Here is a 20,369-nt window from a genome sequence, read left to right on the forward strand (position 1 = left end):
CACAAGTCCCGCAAGGCGTGCTGTTAGGTGAATTGGACATTCTGAATTCTCCCTCTGTGTACCCGAACAGGCGCCGGAGTGTGGTGACGAGGGGATTTTCACAATAACATTATTGCAGTGTTAATGTAAGCCTACTTGTGATGTTAATAAAGATTATTAGATTATTATCATTGTGTTCCCTTACTGACACTTGATCTACTTACCTCACCTCATTCATCCAAGAACCAGGTCAGCAATGCTTCATTTCTTGTTGGACTGGAAATATAGTGCTGTAGACAATTTTCCTGGACACACACTAGAAACTTGCACCTCTCGTAGTTTCCTTGCAAATTTGTTCCTCTACATCCTTCCCACTAGATGTTGCTTCTCGACTAGACTGAGAAATGTAATTACACCTTTTCTTGGTCCTTAGCTCTAGCCAAAGATATTCTGTGTCTCCCCCGCCCCACACAAAGATCAATAAAATCACACAACCTTCAGGAAAATCCAGTTTGCCTATTACAGAAGATGAGATTTATGTCATTATATCCTTCGCAAGGGAATGCAACCCTTTCATTTCCATTGTACGGGTCTTGCTTATAGATGTCCTTTCAACAAGTGGGTGATGTCCTGTTCTCTGGCCTTCACAGTGTTCTGGCAGTTGCTACTGCAGACACAAGTTCTACTCTACACTGTACAGAAGCTGTGGAAATCCTAGAACAACATAAAGGGGGCAGAACTCCACATATCAGATCTCTGTTCCCTTTCTCCTGACCTAGTCTGATTTGCCTTCAGACAGTTACCAGGGACAGGGTTAAAGTTGGTGGTGAGGATCAAAGATAATGACATTGGTCTTTTTAATATTTAATTGGGGAGCTTTCTGGTCATATAATTCTCCATGCAGGCAGTTGCATGACAAATCCGAAGAAGTGAGGGGTCGGTCGAGCTGCTGGTGAACTGGAGCTGTATGTTGTCAGTCTCCATGTGGAACCTGATGTGTTTGCAGCTGATATAGTTAGGAAGCCAAAAGTATATGAGAAATAGCAGTGGGCCAGAGAGCCCCTGTCCTGTTGTGATGTTCATAGTAAGAAGTTACAACACCAGGTTAAAGTCCAACAGGTTTGTTTCAAATCACTAGCTTTCGGAGCACTGCTCCTTCCTCATTCACCTGATGAAGTAGCAGTGCTCCGAAAGCTAGTGATTCGAAACAAACCTGTTGGACTTTAACCTGGTGTTGTAAGACTTCTTACTGTGCTCACCCCAGCCCAACGCCGGCATCTCCACATCGTGATGTTCATACCCACAGGAGTGCCTATCAAGGGTTTGATAGACTCGGATAATCATGTCCTTCTTGAGGTGGGATTCACAGAGGGCAAGGAAACATCAACGGGTCAGACTTTCCAACCTTTCCAGTTGGAGAGGAAGGCTCAAGTGTGTGAATGTTTATCAGCACCCTCACCAACTCCTCATACCCATGTCAGTTAGAACTAGACTGAGATTCCAGTTTCTCTTAATTGAGACATGGTGTTTTAGCATTGAAACTGCTGGATTGCTGCATGAAAGACTGTCATGAATAACAAAACTTACTTTTCAAGTTTTCAAATGGATACTATTTTTATGATCTGTCATCTGCACACTTTTTTTGGCAGAATTTGAATCCTCGAATCATAGAATCCCTTCAGTGCAGCAGAAGACCATTTGGTCCATCCAGTCTGCATTGACCTTTTGAAAGAGCACCCTACCTAGGTCCAACCCCTGCACCCCCCCCCCCCCCCCCCCCCGGCCTATCCCCATAACCCCACCTAACCTTTGGGCACTAATGGGCAATTTGGCATGGACATTCCACCTAACCTGAATATCTTTGGACTGTGGGGGTAAACTGGAACACCCGGAGGAAACCCACGCAGACACTTTGAATGATAATCACAAGGAAGTAGGATGAAACAAAGCAAAATACTGCAGATGCTGGAAGTCTGAAATTAAAATAAAACATGCTGGGAATACCCAGCAAATCGACTAGCATCTGTGGAGAAAAACAAGAGTTAATGTTTTAGGTCGATGAACTCTCATCAGAACTCCCTGAGGAAAAGTCACCGACCTGAAACATTAAGTCTAAAGCCTGTAATATTCTGGCTACTCACACCAAAGATGCGCTAGGGAATTCCTCTCAGAACTTCTAAGGTAAGCATTTGTCCGGTTATCGTTCAGAAATGCTAACTTCCCTCGGGCAATTGTGCTGTTCTGCGAGCCATCCGGAAACGCAATTTAAATTGCTATATTTGGATGGTTTTGCCAAGGTTACGATAATAATTGATCAGAAAAAGAAGAAATAAAACCTCTTCTAAGTTCTGCGTGACCATTTTGAATGCCCAGGCCAATCCTCGCATTGGACTCTTGCCGACCCCCCTCTTCCTGATATTCCCCACCCTGCGACCACCCACCTGCGCTCTCAGTACAGTTTTCCACAATAGTACATGGAAGCATCATTGGTGCTGGGTCCTGAGTGTGTTACCTAACACATCTCTTGTCAAAGAATGACTTGCGATGCAGAAAGATTAAAACAGATCCAATAATAAAGATCCAAGACCAGAACTCACTACTTTCATTTAAAAAGGAGCAATTATATTGTGTGTATATGCGTGTATGTACGTATATTTAAATACAATATTTATACGTATAAAACACACAATTATGGATAAATGATGCCCTGGAAAATTAATGAAAGGCCTGAAATAACCAAGGAAACCAACATTAGTGTTATTTTTAGATTGTGTTTTCCTGCCTGGATGAATGACGGTGTATATTGCAATTAGCAAAGCAATCTGTTACTCAAGGGTCTATTACCAACAGGGACAAATTACACTGCAATAGTGCCTGATGTGTGCATGTCTTTCATCCATCAGCTCTTAATAGATTTTCACAACTCAGTCTACTCGATCCAGTTTTTTAATGACATATCTGGCTTTGTTTTGAGAAGCAGAAATTTTTGTCAGAATCGGAAAGCTGCTTTGATTATCTTGACTGTATATTAATCAACCTGACATTTTGGCTTTGTGGGAATTTTAAAGCAATTATTCAAACATAGCCCCAAGTTGGGAAACTGTATAAATTTGTTTATGCCCATGGTTACTCAATATTTTTTTCTTCTTCCTTCTTTTGCCTCCTTCTTTTGCCTTAAAGGTGCAGGGAGTTAAAGGGGTTTTCTTGGCTAATAAAAAAGTGAATAGTAAAGTGAAGACCTATATCACTTATAACAAGGGCCGTGATTGGCAACTATTGACTCCGCCTTCCACTGACATGAATGGCAAACCAACTAACTGTCATCTGGTAAGTGCCTCATTAAGAAAGCTGTGTTTTTAAATGTGAGGTGTGTTGTGTTCCATGATCTTGTCTTGCAATGATTCTACAGAACTGCTTGTGACTTAGCCAGAATGATGATTTATTAATGTACATGTGGTAAGGTAATTTGGATTATTTGGGCTGTTGCCAGCCTTTTTGACGACTGGTTTGAGTGCCGGCCTCTTGCTTCATATCCTTTTGACTCAATGCCTTTTTGAAGGCATATATCCTTGATGTCTCCATGTGCATCACCAGCTTTTTCTTTTTCCGCTTCTTCCCATGATGCTGATTGCTGCTTTGTTGTATGTTCTCTGACTCTGGCTTGTCAGTCACAACATCAACATCTTCTTTTTTGTTTTCATCAGTGGGATGTGCTAGCTCTCCTACTCTTCTCCTCGTCCTCTTTTTTGTTTTACTGATCATCTGGCGAGTACTTTTCTTTTTACGTTAAGGTTTGGCAATCCTTGTTTTAGTGCTGGTCTGCACCCTGTACGTAGAAGTGTGCGGATCCTCAGTTGGGACCTGTGGCACCGGCGTGCTTCCGAGGGATTTTGTAGCCATGCCCAATTCTGTGCCCTCAACTGGAGGTTGGAGAGCCTCCCTCTCTGGTGCCTGGGTGGAAGTCGCATCTATAACATCAGGTGCTGTCCCTTTTTGGCTTGTTGGAACAATGATTAATGGCTCCTCATTACTGGAAGTTATGATACAAACGTTCTCTGGCCCTGGCGGGTGGCACAGTGGTTAGCACTGCTGCCTCACAGCACCAGGGTCTCGGGTTCAAATCCAGCCTTAGGTGACTGCCTGTGTGGAGTTTGCACTTTCTCCCTGTGTCTGCGTGGGTTTCCTCCGGGTGCTCCGGTTTCCTCCCACAGTCCAAAGATGTGAATGTTAGGTGGATTGGCCATGATAAATTGGCCTTTAGAGAACAAGGGGTTAGGTGGGGTTACTGGGATCTGGGGATAGGGTGGAGGTGTGTGCTTAAATAGGGTGCTCTTTCCAAGGGCCGGTGCAGACTCGATGGGCCGAATGGCCTTCTTTTGCATTGTAAATTCTCTGATTCGATGAATTCTATGACTCTGACAATCCAGGCGATGGGTCATCCTGGTTTTGCTCTAGTATATATGTGTGAATCTGTCGAGCTACATAGCGATATAGTCGCCAACTCCTCTATCTTATCGTCTGGTGGAGAAGCCTCAAGGATCAGGGAGTCGACTACCGGAACATTTCAGAGGCCTGAGACAATTCACCATGTGCCTCTGGAGCAAGATTCTCCAAGCTTGGTACAATGTCTTCTGCTACAAGCTTAATCGAGAGCTGTTCCTCCGAGGTGTGTGTCACTGCAATCTCACTTTTCATTTTGGAGTGCACCATCTCAGTGCTCGCGCACCTCTCAGTGTCCTGCGCGGTCTGGGCGTCCTTTGTGACCACTTCATCATTCCCGCCAAACCACCGGAGCAGCACTTCTCAGGCCCCTTCATCGAGCTCGCCATTACTGCTGCGAAATAGATTTACGAACATTTCATAGTCGTCTTCATCTGGCTCACCCTCCACATCTTTACTTCCCGCATGATCTTCGAAGTCAACATATATATCTTAGTAGTATTCATCATCGGAGCCAGTATCTTCTGCAATACTTTCCCCTGTAAAATACAACATCGTACACAAAATTATGTGTTCGCGCAGGAGGCAGCCAATTTCAAAGTCAGCATCGAGTTTTGCTGCCTAACTTTTATTTAACATTCCATGCTGTGGAACTTCAGGAGGACTTAGATCTTGGGCGAGCACTGTTCAGTGCTGGTCTCCACAAATGGTGAACAGATGGAATGGCACTCATGGGGGTCTCTGAGGGGATTGGAGGCTCCCAGGTGCTTGCTGTCTGGGCAGGGTGGCAGCCTGGTACTGCCAAGGTGCCCAGTGGCACTGGTATGGGCATTGCTGTGGTGCCAGACTGGCACTGCCAATGTGCCAAGCTGGCATTTTGTGTGTGATAGGGATCAGGTCCTGGGGTGCCCCATTTGGGCGAGGGGTCGATCCCAGGATTCCATTATAGGTGAGTTTGGGCTGGGGCTTGGGGGGTCGTGTCGGGGAGTCGAGAAACCCAGATGCCATTTAAAAAAAAAAAAGGGGCAGCACGGTAGCCTTGTGGATAGGACAATTGCTTCACAGCTCCAGGGTCCCAGGTTCGATTCCGGCTTGGGTCACTGTCTGTGCGGAGTCTGCATGTCCTCCCCGTTTGTGCGTGGGTTTCCTCCGGGTGCTCCGGTTTCCTCCCACAGTCCAAAGATGTGCAGGTTAGGTGGATTGGCCATGATAAATTGCCCTTAGTGTCCAAAATTGCCCTTAGTGTTGGGTGGGGTTACTGGGTGATGGGGATAGGGTGGAGGTGTTGACTTTGGGTACGGTGCTCTTTCCAAGAGCCGGTGCAGACTCGATGGGCCAAATGGCCTCCTTCTGCACTGTAAATTCTATGATAATTCTATGACTGAAGAAATTAAAGAGTGAGTCATTTTGGTACAGTTTTTGTAACTGTTTTGCGTGTGCTCCGACCCTTGTGCTTCGGCTCAGTTTTACTTGTTTTCAATTAGACGTTTTTTCCTTTCTTCCAGTCAATCTGGCAGCCCATGCACCCCATGATTTCTAGTTCGTCAAGGAATGAAGATCCAAACTTGTCAGGTTGCGATTCCATCTGGTATGCTTTCGTAATCACCTCATTTGTAAATTACTCTTTAGGCTCGAACTTAAACTCCAGGGTGAAACTCCTCAGACGTTCATGTTCTGAACATTTAGCATTTACATTGTGTAGATGCTTTAATACAGGGTCATCATATTCCTGTACCATACCTCTGAGTACATACACCTTCTTGAAGACTGTTAACCAGAAATGCAGAATGCTCTTTGGCTCTTCCTTCGTTTCATCTGCTCTGTTGTCCTCCGCCTGGACTTCTGCTGAATCCTCATCGAATGACTGCACTATCACATCTCACTGGGATTTGTTGAGCTCGGCTGGCCACCCGCTTTCTGGCACGTACAGCCTCAGGGATTCACATGCATCCGCTCCTATGATGAACTCGATTTTCATGTCCACAATATAAAACGACAACATGTACGTTGTGTCATGCTTTCAAGCTCACATTCACCCAATATCTCAATCTTTCTTGTACCGTAGCGTATCAGCAGTCCCGGTCGATCAACGACTTTCAGCTGCGTGTTCAGCCTGTGCAAAGCAGACCAACTGAGGAGATTGGCACTCATTCCCATGTTGAGTTAGCATTTTTCTAATGAGTCGTTCAAGAACGCCATTGTTTCTCATCTGGTTTTGATGCCATCTGGTTTGTTCTGACTAATGTCGTTATTTTTTGAGATTATGTTTTCATCTTTGCGGGTCGGAATCTTCTGGTCCTTGGTTGGAATGAGATCGATGAAGAATTTTTGTCCGGAGACACCTTATCAACCGCGTCAACTGATCTGATTTGGTCCACTGTAGGACGCAAAAAACACTGTTCGCAAAATGACCAACATGGCCGCACCTGGAACAGACTTTTCCAAAGGGAGGATATTGCATGGGCCATGTTGATTGCCACATTTCTGGCACAAGATGGCAGCTCCTGTCGGCTGCTTAAAATGGCCGCCCGCACTGAGACCATGTTTCTTTTTGACCTGCATCACAGCGCTCTTACAATGACCGCCAGCACGGAGACCACATTTCTTTATGACGTATGTCACAGCGCTAATGGCGCTGGCGTCTTCCATTATGTTGGCTCCAAAATGCTTCGAGCTGAGTGTGCTGTTTGCTGTGCAGCCACCTCACTCACATGACACATCTTAATATGGCTTTCTGATTGAAGCCTTTCTTTCTGGGTACACGTACTAAATGTGCCACATTTACATGCTTTGTTATTTTTCAGAGAGCAATACCGATTAAAGTACTTTAACGCCCCATCGTAGCTCTTGCTCTCTTCTTCGCTGCCACAGGCGAAGGTATTAAATCGTTTTGTTGCTTGAAGACCTGCTACCGAGCAGCAATGCAATAAGTCTCTCATCAGACTGTGCCTGCAGGTCCAGGGCTATAATATAGAATCTGAAATGCTGCTTAAAAGCACGGCAAGTTTTTTCTACGTTACCCGAGAATTGAAGCCGGTGGGGTGCCTTTAAACTTTCCATCTCTAACTTCATCATCGTTTGTTGCGTTGACTCACCAATGGTCACAGTTCACCAGGTCGGTTCTTCAGCCGATGTTAACTTCGCCTTTTCCGCCGTTACCCTCAAATCTTCAGCATTTCTGGTACCATGGTTTGTTCCGTGATCTGGGGCGGGATTCTCCGACCCCCCGCCAGGTCGGAGAATCGCCGGGGGCTGGCGTGAATCCCGCCCCCACCGTGTCCAGAATTCTTCGCCACCAGAGATTCGGCGGGGGCGGGAATCGCACCACGCCGGTCGGCAGGCCCACCCCCGGCGATTCGCCGGCCCGCAATGGACCGATGACCTGCCGCTGTCAACCCTCTCCCGCCGGCGTGGATTAAACCACCTACCTTACCAGCGGGAGCAGGCGGCGCGGGCGGGCTCCGGGGTCCTGGGGGGGGCGCGGGCCGATCTGGCCCCAGGGGATGTCCCCACGGTGGCCTGGCCCGCGACCGGGGCCCACCGATCCGTGGGCGGGCCTGTGCCGTGGGGGCACTCTTTTTCTTCCGCGTTCGCCATGGTCTTCACCATGGCGGAGGCAGAAGAGACCCCCTCCCCTGCGCTTGCACGGCGATGATGTCAGCAGCCGCTGACGCACCCGCGCATGTGTGGACTTACGCAGGCCGGCGAAGTCCTTTCGGCCCTATCTGGCGTGGCGCCAAAGGCCTCCCACGCCACCACTCCGGCGTGGGCCTAGCCCCTCAAGGTGAGGGCTTGGCCCCTAAAGGTGCGGAGGGGCGGCCCGACGCCGGAGTGGTTCCCACCACTCCATCACGCTGGGACCCCCCGCCCCGCTGGGTAGGGGAGAATCCCGCCCCTGGTCTTGCAATGATTCTACAGAACTGCTAGTGGCTTAGCCAGAACGATAATTTATTAATGTACACGTGGTAAGGTAACAATCAGAATCTTACACAGATCAAGTTATCATAGAGTACGCCTTACAACCTTCTGCTCGTTGTCGGATGTCACCTGACTGATATCTGATGCCACTTCCTGGTGGGACTGCTGAGTAATATTATCTATAGGCATGTCACCGCAAGGTATGTTTAGGAAAGGAAACTTGTATATGTGTGGCCCATGTCCCACACCGTATGACTGTTTCTTTACTGCACTCTGGAATAGCTTTACCAAACAATTCAGTTGTATATAGGCTCTCTGTAATGTCAACAACACGCACATCCTGAGAATGAATAATAAAATGACGTGTTATTTTTAGAATTTGGCTCAAAGTTACTTTTAAATATTTTTTATCATTTAGATTCCATTTAAATGTTTCCAGCTGAACTCTATTATTATAATCAAATGTTTACTGACATAAGATGCACTTACCACTTACTATTTGTGGATAGAAAATTAGAGCTGATTGTTTACGCAGAAGGAAAATTAAGTAAATTGACTAGATTTTGCAATGTGCATTTGAACACTTTGGCATCAGATTCTTCTTTTGCCACTTCTTATCATCGATAGATTGTGAAAATGTTATTTCAAAATATTCTAAATTGGACTACAAGAGAGCAGAATCACGATATGGCTAAATTCAATCACAAATGATGCTCTCTTCTGTATCTCCTCATCATGCTGCTTATGTCAGAAGTAACTGGAGTTTAAGACTGCACTAACGTGCCTCCATGTTAAGGGGAATGAATTTATTTTCTCTACCAATATATTGCCCATGAGTGTGTCAGTTTTGCTAATATAATTTTAGAGTTCCTTTAGAGAGTAGATCATGGATTTAGCCACAACAATTTATAGTACTTAGCTTCACATATTGTCAAAACCACTCTATTTCATTCAAGTCTAGGGGCGCGATTTAATGGAAAAATCTCTAAGTATCATTTGACAGGGTGTTTCTCGTTGGCCGCGTTGGTGAGATCACAGCCCGTATTTAAAGGCATTTAGTGCCGGAAATGATCCCCCACGAGTTTCTCACCATTATTGTCTCTCTCGCTGTCTGATTCGCCAGACTTGCGCCTCAGCGTCTCACTGCTAACAAGGGGAGCTGCTTTTAAACGCTCCCTCACCACTCACTCACAGTCAACACACAGCACAGCTCCGTGCTTTGGGGATGTTGACCTGGCCAGGCTTCTCGACGCTGTGGATGAGATACGAGACATCCTGTTCTCCTGAAGGGGTTGGAGGACCAGTAACAGGGTCACCAATGCCATCTGGGAGGCAGTAGCAATGGTTGTCAGTGTGGGCAGCATGACAAGGAGGACCATGTCCAGTGTAGGAAGAAGACCAATGACCTCCATCGAGCTGCAAAGGGAAATTGCCATCTCTCTCCTGGCATTGGTTTTGCCTGCCACTCCTCAATTCCCCCCTCCAAATCACTGGCTGACACCTTGCACCCTCCCCACATCCAATCTTAGTGCTTGTTCCTCAGAACCCACTGGCACCCACCAGCACAACCACTTTAAGACCAGGTGCAATGTCCACACATGCCACCTGCTATAGACCTCCACGACCCATCAAGCGTGCCGTCCCCACCCACCCAAGGAGACCACCAGCGACGAGTCACAGCTATCACCCCTACCTTCCACAAGCACAGAGACCCACACCTTGGTGGATGACATTAGTGGACAGCCTTCTGGGGCACAATCTAGTGAGCACCACACAACGGCATCATCAGTCAGGACATCAGCGGGTATCCCTGATTCTCTGAGAGCCATCCCATCATCCTGTGGTGGTCCTCAAAGGCACCGGAGATCTCCAAGTTTCCCAGGATGTAGCTGACATGCACACTTCCTGGGAAACAAGCGCACATGTGCATGATCCGGAGGCGGTGGGCACACACGGGTTGAACATTCAAGGAATGGAGCCCAGGTGAGTGCAAGGTGACATGCGTGCCATCTATTACCCCTGGACAACTCTGTGATGGTGGAGAATTCTGCAGCCCGGGTATCATGGTAGGCCTGGTCCAGCTCAAAGTTGATATAGTCCGATGCCCGGGCGTACAGAGAATCTGTGATCTCACGGGTGCACTTGGAAAATGCCACACAAGTCCCCGTTCAACCCCTGGAAGGAACCGATTGTATCGAGGCTCAGGGCTGCAGTGATCTCCATGGCCACCAGGAGTGGGTGTGTCCTCCTCCTCCACTTGGTGCCAAGTCTGCGAGGACATGGCACAGGTGCCACACTGTCTCTTTGTTGAGACCGAGTCTCCTGCAGCACATTCTGTCCACTATCTCCTTGAAAGGTCAACAATGCCTGTACACCATGGGCCATCGCTGGCCTCCCACTCTGGGTTCTTTCTTGGCCTGATGGGAGGCCCTGCACATTGGGTGCCGCCTCCAGCCTGTGTCGACACTGCTGCCACCTTCTCCAGTGTCAGGCCAACTCGGCTGTCACCAGCACCGCGAGGGCAACCTCTGTGGAATCGACAAAACTAGCCATGTTTTGTATATCTGTAAGAATTGGAGAAGGAGAAAGACCGACAATCAGTTAGGACTTCCACCCTGGGACCCTTAAACTCCACAAGCCTCCCCCACCCTTATGTATCCCGCCTTCTCTCAGAGCGCCATCCACTGAGCCATTTTTATTGGAGGACTCCGTTCTGTGCACTCACCCCTGGCTACAGCAGGAGCCCGTAGACCCCAGCCGGAAACATTGGGGAGACCGTGCTCAGGTGCCCTCCCCTGATCTATACACTTACCCTATGGTTGCGAGTATATACCCAGTGCTGAAATCCAGCTCTCGAGTGTTTGATTGTTGGCTGTTGCCTCTAAGGTGCTAACACTTCTAGAGTTCAGACAAACTGTTCAGCCTTCAAAGTTTGATTGAAATGATGAAATGCAATACAATAATGAGATGCCACTTGAGAATATTTTGTTTATTAAAAAGGTTAACATTAACAAAGATTTGGAAATCAACAATGTAACATTGCACATATCACACTAACCATTAAACAATAAGAGACTCTCACCATTCTGTATGGTACCAACACAAAGCTGTATCAACTTACTTTCACAAAGAAAACCAAACGCATGGCATCATCTCTTGCAGGTTACTCAACAGAAATAGAGGATAATCCTGAGAATGTTTCATCATGTCTGGATTGTCATAGAAATTATCTGTTCAGCAATGTGTTACTTGTTGGTTGTTCCACGTATCAGTGCCATTCTCTGTCCAAGCCGCAGCTGTGAAAGGCCCTCCCATATGAGCTAATCTCACTGGAACCAAATCCTGACATCCACACATTCCACTGGTGCTCAATGCGCAGTTGAACATCCTCGATTTCCAGCATGTTTGACCTGCGGTGACGTGGTAGGTACATGCAACACTCACCACACCAGCAATAAAAGCATCAGCCATCTGAGAATGTACTTCTTCAACATCTTCATCAGGTTGTTCATTCGGATGAATATCGTGCACCAGGCCCTGCACGTTTTCTTGCTTGAAACCTGATTGCCTTCTGGACTCAGACGTCCCCCTGAGTTGGGTGTCCCAAGTTCCAGGTATCTTAGAAAAAATTGGTCTTCTTTCAGGCTACAGAGAAAGAAAGACAGAGCAACAGTAAAAAAAAGTTTACTGAAGAATTTAATGGACTGAAAGTTGTCAAACCCATAGCCCTGCTGGAACCACATCCCAGGGTTGTAAAATGATGGCTGCAGTTTGCATGGTTGTGATCTCTCAAAAGTCCCTCAATTCTGGAATGGTTCCAGTGGATTGGCAGGTAGTAAGTGTAGCATTACGAATGAAGAAAAGAGGGAGAGAGTAAACTGGGAAAAAAGGCCAATTAACCTGATATCAGTTGTCAGAACAATTTTGGATTCCATGAGCCAGGAAATGGTAACAGGGCACTTAGAAATCTAAAATATGAGGGGGCAGCGTTAATATAGTTTTATGACAGGAAATTTGACAAGCCCGTTTGTTTTTTTGAGAATGTAAGCAGGATCCAGGAAGGGAAAGCAGTGGACATGGTATACATGGATTTTCAAAAGATATTTGATATGGTGCTCATGAAAGTTTGTTATGTGGGGAGTAAGACATCAACATGGATAAAGGATTGGTTCGAGGATAGAAAACAGAATAGAAAGAAAGGGTTCATTTTTCTTTTTCCAGGCTGTAATTAATGGGGTGGTGTAAGGATCAGGACTGGACATTAGCTATTTACCATCTACAGTAAAATCCCAATGAGCCATACCCCAGGGAATCCACTTTCAAATTTGTATTAAGCAGAGTGTTGTGAGAGTAGCAGAGGCCCCATTCTCACATGAGTTCACTGTAATGTAACCGGTATGCTTACAAGCTTAGTCTATGTCAAAAACAAAAGATTCAAACGAAAATCAGTAAAGGAGTAAATATGTGAAAGTCTTTTAATTCAAGTTGTCCACACCTCACAATGGCCTGACCTTGAAAAAGGCCAGAGCTTTGCATTAAGAAATGTTGAAAGTGGCTCTGGAAAAACCTCCACAATCTTTTGCAGCTTAACACGCAGCTTTTGGACAAGCACAATATAATCCATTGTGTTGTCATTGCAGTCAAACATGTTTTTGGTGTTTTCATGCTGCTGTATGAAATCCTGGAGCATGTCTATGGCTGTTGAAGCATCAGCCAGGGAAACTTGCGGGCAGGTGATCACCATTTCTTACGGTCCTCTGGCTCCTCAGCTGACGAATGTACTGGATCTACAATTGCATCATCTGTCTGTTCAACCATGAGGGCATTGTCTAACTCCGTGCAAGTTTCCATGGTCGTCTCTGCTGGAATCTTCTGCCAGCTTCCCACAGACGAGTGAAACATGCCTCATCAACGGGTTGGTTAGTCTCATCCGGCTCCTTCTCGATCTTGCCATTTTGTGCAGCTGTAACATGTCTGAACCAACGTGGTGGAAGCAATTGTGGCTTGCGTCACCATCTTTCTTCAACATGAACATGGCCTCTAAAATAGTTGGATTGTACTCTTGCTCCTTACTGATGGCCTCGATAACCTGAGAAACCAGCTGCCAGTGTGATGCTCAATCAATGACTCCAGAAGCGAGATTGGATGACAATTGAAGGCTTTATTGGACTAGATGTTTCCCCCAGCAGCTGCTCGGGAGACACAGACTCTTGTACTCCATCTTACTGGGCGGAACCAGCAGGCAGGCTTCACCAATGATCTTCCTGTCTCAGGTACCTCCCACACCAATGATCTTACAGCCTCAACCTAGGTACCGTAATACCTCTAATACCGACTACCACACTCCCCCCCCCCCCCCGTTTAAAAAAAAGAGTCCGGGAGGGTGGGGGGGGGGGGGGGAGGGATTTGGCGGGGAAACCGAACAGGGTAAAGATACTGTGGAGGGCTTTTATGACAGTGGCTGCGGTCATGTTGGGGCAGGGGATGGCGAATGGGAACCGGGAGTACTCGTTCATCACGTTCAGGAAGTACGTGTTGCTGTCGGGGGAGGGGCCCTTTGAAGTCCATACTGAGGCGTTCAAAGGGATGGGAAGCCTTTATCAGGTGCACTTTCTCTGGCCTGTAGAAGTGCTGCTTGCACTCCGCGCAGCTTTGGCAGTTCCTGGTGGCGGTCCTGACCTCCTCGAGGGAGTAGGGCAGGTTGCGGGTCTTGATAAAATAGAAGAATCGAGTGACCCTCGGGTGGCAGAGGTCCTCATGGAGGGCCCGAAGTCGGCCCACTTGTGCGTTGGCACATGTGCCGCGGGATTGGGCATCAGGAGGCTCGTTTAGCTTCCCGGGACGATACAAGATCTCATATTTGTAGGTGGAGAGCTCGATCCTCCACCGTAAGATATTATCGTTCTTTGTCTTGTTCTTTGTGCATTATCGAACATGAAAGCTACCGACCATTGGTCAGTGAGGAGAGTGAATCTCCTGCCGGCCAGGTAATGCCTCCAGTGCCGCACAGCTTCTACTATGGCATGGGCCTCCTTTTCAATGGAGGAATGGCGGATTTCTGAAGAATGGAGGGGGCGTGAGAAGAATGCCACGGGCCTGCCCACTTGATTGAGGGTGGCCGCCAGAGCTGCGTCAGACGCGTCGCTCTCGACTTGGAAGGGAAGGGATTCATCGATTGCGTGCATCGTGGCCTTTGCGATGTCCGCCTTTATACGGCTGAAGGCCTGGTGGGTCTCTGCCGACGGGGAAAACCGAGGATTGGATTAGTGGGCGGGCCTTGTCCGTAGAATTGGGGACCCACTGGGCATAATATGAAAAAAGTCCCAGGCAGCATTTCAGGGCCTTGGAGCAGTGGGGGAGGGGAAACTCCATGAGTTGGCGCATGCGTTCGGGATCTAGGCCTATAACTCCATCATGCACTACGTAGCCGAGGATGGCTAGACGGTCGGTGTTGAACACTCATTTGTCCTTGTTGTAGGTTAGATTAAGGATTTTTGCGGTATGGAGGAATTTGCGGAGGGTGGTGTCGTGGTTCTGCTGGTCGTGGCCGCAGATGGTGACGTTGTCTTGGTGCGGGAACGTGGCCCACAAACCATACCGGTCAACCATTCGGTCCATCTCCCATTGGAAGACCGAGACTCCATTTGTGACACCGAAGGGAACCCTTAGGAAGTGGTAGAGCCGCCCATCTGCTTCGAATGCAGTGTACTTGCGGTCGCCCGGGCGGATGGGGAGCTGGTGGTTGGCGGATTTGAGGTCCACCGTGGAAAAGATCTTGTATTGTGCAATCTGATTGACCAAACCAGATATGCGGGGGAGAGGGTACGCTGCATATAACTGTTGATGGTCTGACTATAATCGATGACCATCCTGTGCTTCTTTACAACCACTACTTGAGCTCTCCAGGGGCTGTTGCTAGCCTCGATAATACCTTCCTTCAGTAGCCGCTGGACTTCCGACCTAATGAAGGTCCGGTCCTGGGCACTGTACCGTCTGCTCCTGGTGGCAACGGGTTTGCAATCCGGGGTGAGGTTCGCAAAAAGGGAAGTCGGGTCGACCTTGAGGGTCGCGAGGCTGCAGACAGTGAGGAGGGGTATAGGGCCACCAAATTTAATGGTTAAGCTCTGGAGGTTACATTGGAAATCCAATCCCAGTAGCGTGGCAGCGCAGAGGTGAGGGAGGACATAGAGTCGGAAATTTTTTAATTCTCTTCCCTGGACCTTGAGGTTTGCTACGCAGAACCCCTTGATCTCTACAGAGTGAGATCTGGAGGCCAGGGAGATTCTTTGGTTAACTAGGTGTATGGGAAGAGAACAGCAAACGGCGCCTTACCGTGTTGGGGTGTATGAAGCTCTCTGTGCTCCCGGAGTCGATCAGGCAGGATGTTTTGCGCCCGTTGAGGAGCACGGTCGTTAGCCTTGTATTGCGTGGGTAGTGTCTTGACTATCATGAAGCAATGTGCCTTCTTGAACTTGCCTGTCACAAGAAGCGGTAGCTTTTCGGTGCCAGCCACGTTGCGGCAGACCAGAGCAATTACATGCTCACTTTCCACCATCAGCACCATTATACAGGGCAGCACGGTAGCACTGTGGCTTCACAGCGCTAGGGTCCCAGCTTCGACCCGGCTGGGTGACTGTCTGTGCGAAGTCTGCGCTTTCTCCCCGTGTCTGCGTGGGTTTCCTCCGGGTGCTCAGGTTTCCTCCCACTAGTCCCGAAAGATGTGCTGTTAGGTGGATTGGACGTTCTGAATTCTCCCTCTGTGTACCCAAACAGGGGTTTTTCACACTAACTTCATTGCAGTGTTAATGTAAGCCTACTTGTGACAAAGATTATTATTAAACCCAATATCAACATTAGTGAATGAACGAGCAAGTTATAGTCAATTACAAATTACTTTAAATGACAGATAGACTAAAACAGATCTTACAAATTGACTCAGCAGTCTACTCAATATATAGTTCATCAAACTTGGTCACAAAGTTCTTCAAAACTTAAGAGAAATTTCAGCCACTCTTCTTCTATGAGCGAGTCTGACCTCCAACTGACAGCAGCGTAAAACCAATCTGAGTTCCCGAGGTATGGGCTTTACCAAAAATGCCACATGTCTGTCAAACCTCAACTCGGTCTGAATGGCATAGGCGCACCAATGTTACCTACAGGCAATGTCCTTTAGCTTATTCTCAGCTTCTGAATCTACCCTCTGTCCTCTTCAGCCAGTCTGTACTGCACCACTAGACTCAACTTCTTCTGTGCTTGGATATCCCTTTATGTAGCCTCAACCAATTTCAGTCCAGAAGTTTTGGTTTCCAATCTCAGAACATATAAGCTTTGAAACTATGCATTCCATCATATTGTTTACATGAAGGTTTCAAGTGTATCTAAGATTGCAGCTAGTTGGAAAGAATCTGCAAAGGGATGTAGATAGGTGAAATGAACGGATAGATGTGGCAGATGGAGTATACACTAATGTGGGGAACATTTTGTTTGGAAGAATAGAAAAAAAAATATATTTTTTTAATGGTATAGAATTATTCAGTGTCAGTGTTCAGAGAGATTTCAAAGTCCTTGTAGAAGAAAAACAAAGTTGACATGCAGGGCCAGAACTCCCAATAGAAAAGTGCACCAAGTCCTGATTAGAGATTTGCTCTACACGAATGATATTATACGAGTGTTCTATACTGAGGAAAACTTCCGTAGCAAATGGACAGACTCTTCACACCTGAAAAGAATTCAGTTTAACAGTCAGCATTAGGAATACACATGTCAGGGCAGCACGGTGGCACAGTGGTTAGCACTGCTGCCTATGGCGCTGAGGACCCGGGTTCGATCCCAGCCCTGGATCACTGTCTGTGTGTAGTTTGCACATTCTTAGCGTGTCTGCGTGTGTTTTACTCCCAGAACCCAAAGATGTGCAGGGTAGGTAGATTGGCCACGCAAAATTGCCCCTTAATTGAAAAAAAAAGAATTGGGTACTCTAATTTAATTTATAACGAAAGAAAGGAACACACATGTCATGGTCCAAGGTGTTGCCATACCACCAGCGTTGACACAATGTGACATTGGAAGTTGTTGACAGCTTCACATATCGGGGTTCCCAATCATCAGAAATCTGTCACTGAGGATAAAATCAACATGAACATTGAAAAAGCTGTTATTGTTATATCCAAGCTGAATAAGAGAGTCTGGAATGGCAACCTGACTGAGGACACCAAACTGCAAGTCTACCAAGCCTGTGTCCTCAACACCGTGGTGAGACCTGGACAACACAGGAGAGGCAGGAAAAGTGGCTGAATAGCTTCCATCTTCCCTGTCTCAGACATATCCTCAGCATCACCTGACAGGACAAGGTCACCAACTCAGAGATCCATGATAATGCTAATTCCATCAGCATACAGACATGACTAAGCCAGCGGCATCTGCACATCCATGTTCATCGGATGGATGAAGGCTGTCTTCCCAAACACCTTCTGTGTGTTGAATTGATCACTGACTCACAACTTGCTGGATGTCCATACATCACTACAAGGACACCTGCAAGTGAGATATGAAAATAGTGAACAATGACAACTGGAAGATAATTGAAAATGGCTCTGACCTCTTATCTCTTGAGACTGATTGTTTGGAGAGGCATTGGAAGAGGTGAAGAGAAACTGAATGCTCAGCTAGGGAGGGCCCAGAGAAAACAAAGACCAGAGACTTCTATGCCTTCTCAGCCCACTGTCTTCATCTGCAACAAATGTAGCAGGGACTGCCATGTCAGAGTGGGGGCCCTGAGACACACCGACCAGGATTTTCCAATCCCGCGGCCAAGTTCTGACGCCAGCGTCAAAAATGCGCGAGCCACTCAGGTGTCAGTGGACCTCCAAGCCCAGGTATTCACCCCTTCTTAGGGGACTAGTAAGGCGCCGGAGTGGTGTCCGCTGCTCGAAAGCCGGCGCGCCACGGCCGGGGCGAGTCCGCGCATGCCCGGGCAATATGGCGGAGCCCTACAGGGGCCCAACGCGGAGGAACATAGGCCCCCCACGGAATTCGTCTGCCTGCCGATCGGTAGGCCCCGATCGCGGGCCAAGCCACCATGGAGAGTCCCCCAGGAGATGGATCCCCCTGCCCCCACCCCACCAGGATGGCTCCAGTAGCCAGAACCCCGAGGTCCCACCTGGTGGGACCATACGTAACCTACACCGGCGGAACGCGGCCCGTCTTGGCACGGAGAACCGCCGGGGGGGGGGGGGGGGGGGGGCGATTTCAATGGCCCCTGACCGGTATGGCGGCGACCCCGCGGGCACCAGGGAAACGGCAGCCTGGCGTTGGAGCACCGTGGCGCGATTCTCACGCCCCCCCCCCCCCAACCGATTCTCCGACCCGGCACGGGATCAGAGAATCCTGGCCAACAAGCGATATTTAACACAAGCGAAACCCATTGGCTGGGATTAGCAGCGGACACCACTCCGGCGCCGTACCAGCCCCCTAGGAAGGGGTGAATACCTGGGCCTGGAGGCCCGTTGACGCCGGCGTCAGAACTTGGCCGCGGGGTCGGAGAATCCAGGCCATTGTCTCAGAAGATGGGATGCAGCCAAAGAAGAGATTGTGTTAGCAGGGAAGTCTGAGGAGGTGAAGTGTATCTGTTTTGATGTGCTGGGAAAGAATGAGTCAAGCGGACTGAGGGCGATGTCCAATGGTTGAATGTCCAGTTTTCCGGATTGTGGAAAATAGATGGGCAACATGAAAATCATGAAGCAGGTTACATTTGCCGCCCCACTGATCGCTAAGTCCTACCTGCAGTATTCAGGGGAACCTGTAAATGTGCAAACAGCCCACCTACCTAAACCAGGGACAGAAGCTACTTAAATATGCAAATTACAGTCCATATTGCAGAATATTCACTGAGCTTCCAGTGGTTATTTTCACCTGAGAAATGGGCAGCCTGTAGTTCAAAATTGTTGCGGGGTCGGGAAGTGCAGGTGGCACTTCGACCACCCAATTGATGCCCAAGACTCACATGAGATAACTTTCAGGTGGGCCTGTAAATGAGCAAACAGCACGCCCATTTGTACCAGACTTTAAGGCCTAACGAGTGACCCCTGAAAGGCCCAGAACTTTTTATGGGGGCATTTTCCATGAGGTGTGGATGCACATGCCCCACACAATACTACAGAGTGTCGTGTTAAGCACACTGAGATAACACGGGCTGCAACTGGATGCAGCTATAACTGAAATATACTCCAGACCTTGAAGTTAGTTTAATTTGATTTATTGAACCTGCACACCGTTAGCACAATTCTCTGTGAGTTTGACTCTCTGCTAACCTAGTGTGATTACTCTGTCTGACTGAACCAGACTAGCTCTTAACCACGTGCTGTAGGTATTATGTGATATATACACCGGACTCACTCTGTAGATGTCCCCAGTGGGAAGAGGCGGCGTGTGAGTGCCTCGTGCCTTTTATAGTGGGAAACCACCACCAAGTGTTCTGCCTGCTGATTAGTTATGTCCTGTTCTCTGTGTTCATTAGCTGCATGTCTGTATCACAAAGAAGAATGTGGTTGCGGGCGGGCAACTGTGCGCAGTGCCTGTCTGTTTCGCCGCACAACAGAGCCATCAGCCATACGCACAACATACGATCGAGGAGCAGCCTGTCGAAGAACAACCTCTGGAGCTGACCAGCCTCCATCAGGTAGCTTGATCCGAACAGCATCCGCCGGGGATAACACAGGCAAATCGGTGGCATGAGCATCAAAGCCCTGCTTTTGCCAGTCCCTGAGTTTCTGCACCTTCTGCAGCACCGGGAGGTGATCCAGATCAGGCAAGTGTATGGCTGGAAGAGTCGTCCGCAGGTCCCTGTTCATCAGGAGTTGAGCCGGTGACATGCCGGTAGACAGAGGGGTTGCCCTGTACGCAAGCAGCGCAAGGTTGACATTAGAAGCAGAATCCGCGGCCTTGCAGATGAGCTGCTTCACTATGTGCACCCCTTTCTCAACCTTCCCGTTGGACTGCAGGTAATGTGGACTGGAAGTGACGTGATGAAACTGATA

General features: G+C 48.1%; 1 protein-coding gene across 5 annotated transcripts in view; it reads left to right on the plus strand.

The window, feature by feature from the left end:
• The window catches only part of sorcs2 (sortilin-related VPS10 domain containing receptor 2), a 963,142-nt gene that overhangs the window by 769,758 nt on the left and 173,015 nt on the right, over window positions 1-20,369 (plus strand). For all 5 annotated transcript variants that reach the window (XM_072495949.1, XM_072495950.1, XM_072495951.1 and 2 more), the window contains exon 10: window positions 3,160-3,306. In XM_072495949.1, coding sequence (XP_072352050.1) covers window positions 3,160-3,306 — 147 coding nt within the window. The remainder of the gene's footprint in view (window positions 1-3,159; window positions 3,307-20,369) is intronic.

Source organism: Scyliorhinus torazame, chromosome 3 (genome assembly GCF_047496885.1).
Source record: "Scyliorhinus torazame isolate Kashiwa2021f chromosome 3, sScyTor2.1, whole genome shotgun sequence".
Lineage (NCBI taxonomy): Eukaryota > Metazoa > Chordata > Chondrichthyes > Carcharhiniformes > Scyliorhinidae > Scyliorhinus > Scyliorhinus torazame.